The 7,584-nt window shown below is 41.0% G+C and overlaps 1 protein-coding gene and 1 non-coding gene across 2 annotated transcripts; one reads left to right on the top strand and one right to left on the bottom strand.

Moving 5' to 3' along the window:
- Positions 1–423: 423 nt before the first annotated feature.
- Positions 424–6,275, bottom strand: nek3 (NIMA related kinase 3). Its single transcript, XM_022748964.1, has 13 exons — positions 6,036–6,275; positions 5,463–5,556; positions 5,249–5,346; positions 5,066–5,149; positions 3,669–3,736; positions 3,466–3,552; positions 2,880–2,934; positions 2,410–2,610; positions 2,050–2,164; positions 1,764–1,916; positions 1,486–1,614; positions 1,168–1,285; positions 424–777 (listed from the first exon to the last, which is right to left on the bottom strand). Exons 1-13 carry the CDS (start codon positions 6,150–6,152, stop codon positions 711–713), a joined length of 1,386 nt encoding a protein of 461 aa, XP_022604685.1. The 5' UTR covers positions 6,153–6,275; the 3' UTR covers positions 424–710.
- An 837-nt stretch (positions 6,276–7,112) lies between these two features.
- trnak-uuu lies at positions 7,113–7,185 on the top strand. The gene has a single exon. It is a non-coding gene; the product is annotated as a tRNA-Lys (tRNA).
- The last annotated feature ends 399 nt before the right edge of the window (positions 7,186–7,584 follow it).

The following is a 7,584-nucleotide window of genomic DNA, read 5'->3' as shown; positions in this document are numbered from 1 at the left end:
TCACCCTCATCTCTGTGTGTCTGCACCGTTGTGGTCACAGCAAATTAAAAACAACACAGAAGCTGAAGTGGGCCAGATGTATGCTTTGTTAGTGTCTCACCAAAAGAATAAAACACAAAGAATACCAACGACTGAACATGTTTAGTCTACTTTTGATATTGCACAGGAAATAGACATCAAAAGGTTGGGGGGGGTGACCCCATGAAGACCCAGCTGCTCTGAGTCTATAATATTTCCTGCCTCCCCGACAAGCCAAACAGGAGCTTCCAGACGGCCTCGAGCCACTGGGAATATTATCACTGTTAACCTGAACAGTTCCCGGCAGATTCATCACAGTCCCATCTCAGCATCTTTATGTTAAAAAAAAAAAAAGTAGCAACAATAACAAGTTGAACAATATTCAATTCAAATTTTAGTGTTTTCTTGCAACAGTGTGATCAAATTCACAAAAATCAGACCAGAGCTTGAAACAATATAAAACGATATAAAAAAAAGACTGAGTGTCTAACTGTTACTATGTGAGCTTAATCGGATGTTTGTCATCTTTGATATTACCTGTTATAAAAAAAAAAAAAAAAGGTCCTCATTAATAAGACACAGTTCAAGTGAAATGATTTTGGCACATGTAAACTGTTAGTGTTTTAAACAAATGTAAAGTATACATTAACAATGGCAGCCTCATGATTGTGTAGGTTGAGGAGGATGAGGCTTTAGTGTTCTGAAAACATTTTTTCAGCTTCTTCTATCCAGTCACATGGAGACTCTTCTTCAAAGTCTCTGAAGAGAGAGAGGACATACAGCACAATAGATTTTAGCTTTGTTTTCATACAAGAGATGACACACACACACACACACACACACACACACACACACACACACACACACACACACACACACACACACACACACACACACACACACACAGGACATACAAAGTATTTTATTTGTATTTTATTTTTTATTTGTTTCATTCCAAACCCCTACACACTTTGTAAAAACTTTAAACCAACACATCAGCCCTTTGCTTTTTACATCGGAGGATAAACCAATGCAAAACCAGAGCTGTTGGCCTTTAAAACTACATTTGGATTGACTACAAATCATTCAAATAAAACCAGACAATTATGGTAATATGAGGCAACACAGCAAGAAGTCAGGGTCACTTACGTGTCCTCATCATCAGAGCGCGGCTCTAGCCGGTCCTCGTCTACAACCACCTCTGGCTCAGGACCGTCAGTGTCGTCACCCTGCCCCTGGGAGAGGGGTCCCATCAGCAGGTCGTCACCTGTAAATGGAAAACAAAGCACCACAAAAAGCTATTTACTGTATATCGCCTACTGCACTGACATAATTCTATCATGACTTAAATGACTCATTTAGGTAATGTAACAAAAACATCCTGTAATTTCAGTTTATTTGTTGTCCTCTACAGCAAAGGCTCTTGTGTTTAAATAACAAAAAGATGGATTCATTATTTCAACAGACCTCTGTTTATTACGAAGGTGCTGAAGGCTCTGCTTAGCCGGGCCTTCTCCAGCAGACTCAGCAGCCTCTCGGGAGGATCTTTCTCCCATTGTCTCCTCCGCCTGCTGTCCTCTGGCTCCTCTGACACACCTTAAAAAACAGGATTACAAGACTCTGCATTTCTTTCTTCAACTAACCTCTTTAACTAACTTTTTTTTTTTTTTTTTTTTTTTTTTTTTAAATACATTTCAGGAAATGAAAAATGTTTAAACTGCATATCATATATCCATGAGTGGAACCTGTGAGGGCCTGGCTGGTGGATGCCATGCTGTCAGATGAGATGATGCTGGCATTGGCCAACGCCTGCAGCACAGTGTCTGAGGGCGCAGCGGCCCACTGCTTTCGGTGGCCGGGCTCTCTGCTTTCACAGTGACCCTCTGTTAACTCTGTGCCTGGGGTGAACGGTTATTTAGATCATTTTCTGTTTGAAAATGGTGAAAACATTGAAAACTGTGCTTATTTTCTCACTGACAACCACGCAGTATATCCTTCATTTCATGATGTTAACTTTGATGTGAACTCTACCCTCAAATGTTGACATTTTTATTAAAGTCTTCTCTCCCAGAAGATCGACCACCTTCTTCCCCTCTCCTCTGTTCCATCGACCCGTACGCCTCCCCTGCTCCTCCGTCTCCATCACCTGTAAAAGATCCAAAGCAGCGCTGTAAATCAAACACATAACACGAGCTCCGCAGCCATCTGAACTAACAGCAGCTTGTCAAAGGTCAGATTCCACATAGGGGTCACCACAGCTGGGGAAGTTGTGTAAGAGTTTAAATTCTCACTCTGACACCATGTCCTGACAGTATGTCATTCTGATGGATGGGGCAGCCATAAAAACACTTCAGTGACTGTCACCACACAGGAAGCTCAAGTGTTTTTTACCTGAGAGGGAAAATGTGAACGCAGGAGTTTGGAAACCCGGTGAGAGGTCAGGATGGTTTGCAGGGACGGCCTGTCTTTGGGGTTTGTCTTAAACATCTGCTTGACCAGATACTGCAGCTCGTAGGGCAGGTGTTTGGGGAGGGGAGGGTATGCGCCCCGACACACCTTAAGAATCAGGCTTTTCCAGCTGGATGCCTGGAACTGGACACAAGGTTGAGGCGTGAGCATCTCTGGGACAACAAACCGCACCGCAACATCTGAGCCACAAAAAAATACACACAAGATAATCTAGCTCAGCTGAAGATACTCGGCCTCCATCAATCCACAACAATGCTTTGCAGCACCTCGCTGTGATGTAAGATCAGAGCAGAAGTACTTCATACAATGACTCACTGGCCGTATCTGAGGAGAGGCCAACAATCAAACCCGTGGTACACAGAAAGAGAGAGAGAGAGGGAGGGGGGAAGTACCGGGTGTCGCAGGGTGCAGAGCTCATAGAGGACGCATCCCAAAGACCACACATCACTGCAGAACACAGAAACATAAGAGACTGTTATTCATTCACACCAGACATTCGTCATGTACTGGCAGGGTCAAAGACACACAAGACTGGTTAACCCACGCACGGGTTACATAATCACTGCTGAGCTGAGAAAACACGCTGTTTTGAAAATTCCTCATTGTTGGTGAATTGATTGACACTCCTAACATCCTAATGAAAAAACTGAGTTCACCGACTATGGTGACAGAAAATCAGGCCTGAAGGGAAACTGTAGGCAAACAGGATTTTGTCCATATCCTTATTTGCACAGTTTGTAGATATCTTATAGACATCTGTAAAGTACATATTAACATCTTAAAATATATATATATATATACGTTGTTCCTATTCACAGGGAGGGTGTAATATATTCTTTGCTTTATCCATTTAACACTTCCTGTTGCAAAGACCCAATTTCCCAACATGGACACTGATCCGTAGTTATTAAGGTTTCATTCATTTACATTTTATCTTGTGCCATGTCTAAACAAGGCTCCACTTCAGACATAACATACCTCTTATTGTTGTAGGGCTTGTTGTCCCAGATTTCTGGAGCCACGTAATATGGTGTCCCAACATATGTATGAGCGTAAGCTTTTGAGCTGCAACACAATAAAAGAATGAAAGAGTGGAAGTTAAAATGCAACAGCAGCAAATCAAATAAAAAAATGAAATAAAAATGGGAAAACTATAAACTGCTGCCACTCTCTTCCTCTACCTGTTCAGAATACACGCTGAGCCAAAGTCCCCGAGCTTGATTGTCCCATTATCAGTCAGGAAAATGTTCTGGGTAAGGAAATGACAGAGAAGTGATGATTTAACGTGAAGCCAGAATAAGAGCAGCCAAGCACGGCAAAATGATGACATTATGCATTAAGTGGGAGATAATGTTGTGATCATATCTCGATCAGCAATTTCATCATTGTTCATTTCGCTCGACAGCGCTCACACTGATGAGATTCTATCAACACGCAACCAACCAATAAACCTGAAAACAAGATATTGACTTCTGAGTCAAACAGCGAACATATAAAAAAAAAAAAATCTGATCTTCTCCATGAGTGTATGTATGACAACAAATTTTTTATACATTTAGTAAAACCTACAAACATATACAGTACTGTGCAAAAGTTTTAGGTAGGTGTGAAAAAAAATGCTGAAACTAAGAATGCTTTCAAAAATGGAAGTGGTAATAGTTTATTTTCATCAATTAACAAAATGCAGTGAATGAACAGAAGAGAAATCTAAATCAAATCAATATTTGGTGTGACCACCCTTTGCCTTCAAAACAGCATCAATTCTTCTTGGTACACTTGCACAGTTTTTGAAGGAACTCGGCTGGTAGGTTGTTCCAAACATCTTGGGAGAACTAACCACAGATCTTCTGTGGATGTAGGCTTCCTCAAATCCTTCTGTCTCTTCATGTAATCCCAGACAGACTCCATGATGTTGAGATCAGGGCGCTGTGGGGGCCATACCATCACTTCCAGGACTTTGTTTTCTTGGCCGACCACTGCGTCTACGATCCTCAACATTGCCCGTTTCTTTGTGCTTCTTCAAAATAGCTTGATCAGCACATCTTTAAAACCCCAGTCTGCTTTGAAATCTTTGTCTGGGAGAGACCTTGCTGATGCAGTATAACTACCTTGTGTCTTGTTGCTGTGCTCAGTCTTGCCATGGTGTATGAAACTGTCTTCCACAACCTCACCTTGGTAGCAGAGTTTGGCTGTTCCTCACCCAGTTTTAGGCCTCCTACACAGCTGTTTCTAGGTTCAGTTAATGACTGAGAAATTGATGATCATTAGCACCTGTTTGGTATAATTGGTTGATTATACACCTGACTATAATCCTACAAAATCCCTGACTTTGTGCAAGTGTATCTATAAGAATTGATGCTGTTTTGAAGGCAAAGGGTAGTAACACCAAATATTGATTTGATTTAGATTTTTCTTTTGTTCGCTCACTTTGCATTTTGTAAATTGATAAAAATGAACAATTATTATTTATATTTGTGAAAGTATTCGTAGTTTACAGCATTTTTTCACACCTGCCTAAAACTTTTGCACAGTACTGTATATAGTAATTAAGAACTATAAAGTCTTGAAGCAACTGTACCTTGGACTTCAGATCTCTGTGCAAAACCCGTTTATCGTGGATATGCTTTGCACCTGCACACATTTGAGCAAACCACCTCAAGATCTGGGGAAAAAAATCAGTTAAGCTAAATTCAAAAAAAGGGGGGCGGAAAAAAACAGTACCATAAAAATGTGAGAATAATGGCAGGTAGCCAAGGCCTACATCATCCACACAGAACTGCGTAGTTTTCTGTTGGCGGATCCTCTGGAGCAGGTCTCCTCCATTGCAGTACTCCATAACAATACACAGGAGGTCATCAGCTGAACAAACACAATCACATTGCCTATTTTGCAATCCAAATCATAATAATTGTATGTCACAAGGGCCCAAAATGTCTTGTAATAAGTTTTGAAGGGAGGGTCACTTCTGTGAATACCTTCGAACGCCTCTCTGAAGGCCACGATATTAGGATGTTTCATTCTTGACAGCAGGATGGCTTCTCTCCTTGAATTCTCCAGTTTGGACCGATTCTATAAAAATGCAAATACAAGCATGAATGTATTTCTTATTATGCAAGTAAACATCCTCCATGTTTCTGTGCAGGCTGCAATCTGGTATGTTATCTGCACAGTGCAAATAACATTTCCACATCTGACCCCAGACAATAACATAAAAGTCTGGATTCAAATCTATTCTGTAGTGTGTTGGTTGGTTTCTCCATATATGTAGTCCTGGAAATCTAGCATTTTAATACCTTATTATTATGGTGATTATTATTTTCTCAGAAAGACTTGATGGATTGCCGCGACACAGTTCAAGTCCTGTTCCACCACACAGGTAAATACAGATATATTTGTATAGCATTTTTTAAAACAAAAAATACTTAGTGCTTCACAATAAAAGCATGAGAAAAGAAAAGCATCAGAATTTATCGAAGAGAAATATCGATGAAAGGGTGAGGATAAAGCTACAGTATTTACATCACATCAACAGCTGTGTTTGCACAAACCTTTGGCAGCTGGATTTCCTTGACCACATACTTCTCCTGACTGCTTTTACACTGCACTAACAAAGCCCGGCCGAAAGATCCTTCACCGATGACTCTCAGGAGTGAGTATGTCTCCATGGAGCACCTTTACAAAACACAAAGAGAAACCACAGATGATAAAAACATCAGAGCCGGTGGAGGCGCCACTTAACATGAGGACTTTCTTATGTTAGTCTTCAATGAGACATTTAGCACGTGTAGAAAAACAGACTAACTCAACGCTAAAATAATCTACCTACCTTTTTTGGCCGCTACTTCCTTATTATTGCATGACGTAAAATAAAGCAGACCTGTACTGCGCAGTGTCACAGCTAGATGGCAGGAGATTATAATCTCTAAATCCTAAAGAGCGAGACATACATTTTCCTAACATAATAATGATATAATAATTTGCCGGGTTAGTCAAATGGTTTCATATTGGACTATTCCGTTGTTTAAGTGCTTATATAATAAATTTCACTGTTTCCTCTTTTATTTGATGCATGTGTTTTCTATTCATTATGTAATGTTATTATATCTACCATGTACTGCAGGCTCTACTCATTATGTTGCTGCTTTTTCCTCCTGATCTTCCTCTTCGACTAATCTGCTCAAAAGATTAAATAATAATCTTCTGAGTTTGGACAGCCCAAACCCCACTTAATGTTAACTCAGTAGACTGAACAGGACCCGGGCTGTACAGACCAGCACCGGGTCTCTCCCCCGCGTGCTGACCTAATCTGCTGCCAGGGAAATTGAAAACCTGACCCGCAGTGGTCCGGGTCAGTGTTGGTGATCCGGAAGGGTGCCGACCTCGATGCGCGTTGAGATGCTTTTTCTGACAGAGCTACAAATCACATACAACAAGCTGGAGTGGGGAAAATGTGTCTGTCTGCCCGCCGGGTCGCTATATGGTGGCGACAGAGGTAAAATGTTGACCATGATGGAAAAGTAATCGAGCAGCCTGACACAGATGAAATGTTTTCTTTCATGCTTCTGTGCAACCAGAGCGCTACATGATATTTTTGTGTAGAGCACCCACTACTGGGTACTTCCAGAGCCCGGATAGCTCAGTCGGTAGAGCATCAGACTTTTAATCTGAGGGTCCAGGGTTCAAGTCCCTGTTCGGGCGAATGAATTTTTAAACAAAATTAACCGATGCTTCTCATAGTCTACCATTTAGTTTTATTGCTATACTGGTAAATTCTCTGACCCAACCTAACACTCTGGTACAAGGTACAAGACAACCTCATTAACCGAGGACGTTCTGTAGGTGGCGCTGACACAAAAAACGGATACCGATCAGACAGGGTGGGTAGAGTATGTGAATCTCAAATAAATTAAACTCGTAGGCAGTTATTAATGCAAGTTTTAGTCAGTTTACTACAAATTTGGTGTATTTGTACATCACAGCTAAACGCTTTGCAAACCATATTGTTGTATGAGAGATGACAATGTATGAGTGCAAGGCTGTAGCCAGGACAAAAAAAAGTGAGCTGATGAGTCCCAATTCCCTACAGAAGGTTTTACT

The sequence above is a fragment of the Seriola dumerili genome, unplaced genomic scaffold, assembly GCF_002260705.1.
Source record: "Seriola dumerili isolate Sdu_G_001 unplaced genomic scaffold, Sdu_1.0 BDQW01000134.1, whole genome shotgun sequence".
Lineage (NCBI taxonomy): Eukaryota > Metazoa > Chordata > Actinopteri > Carangiformes > Carangidae > Seriola > Seriola dumerili.
The sequence above is the reverse complement of the archived record's forward strand: the minus strand, read 5'-3'. Positions and strand labels throughout refer to the sequence as shown.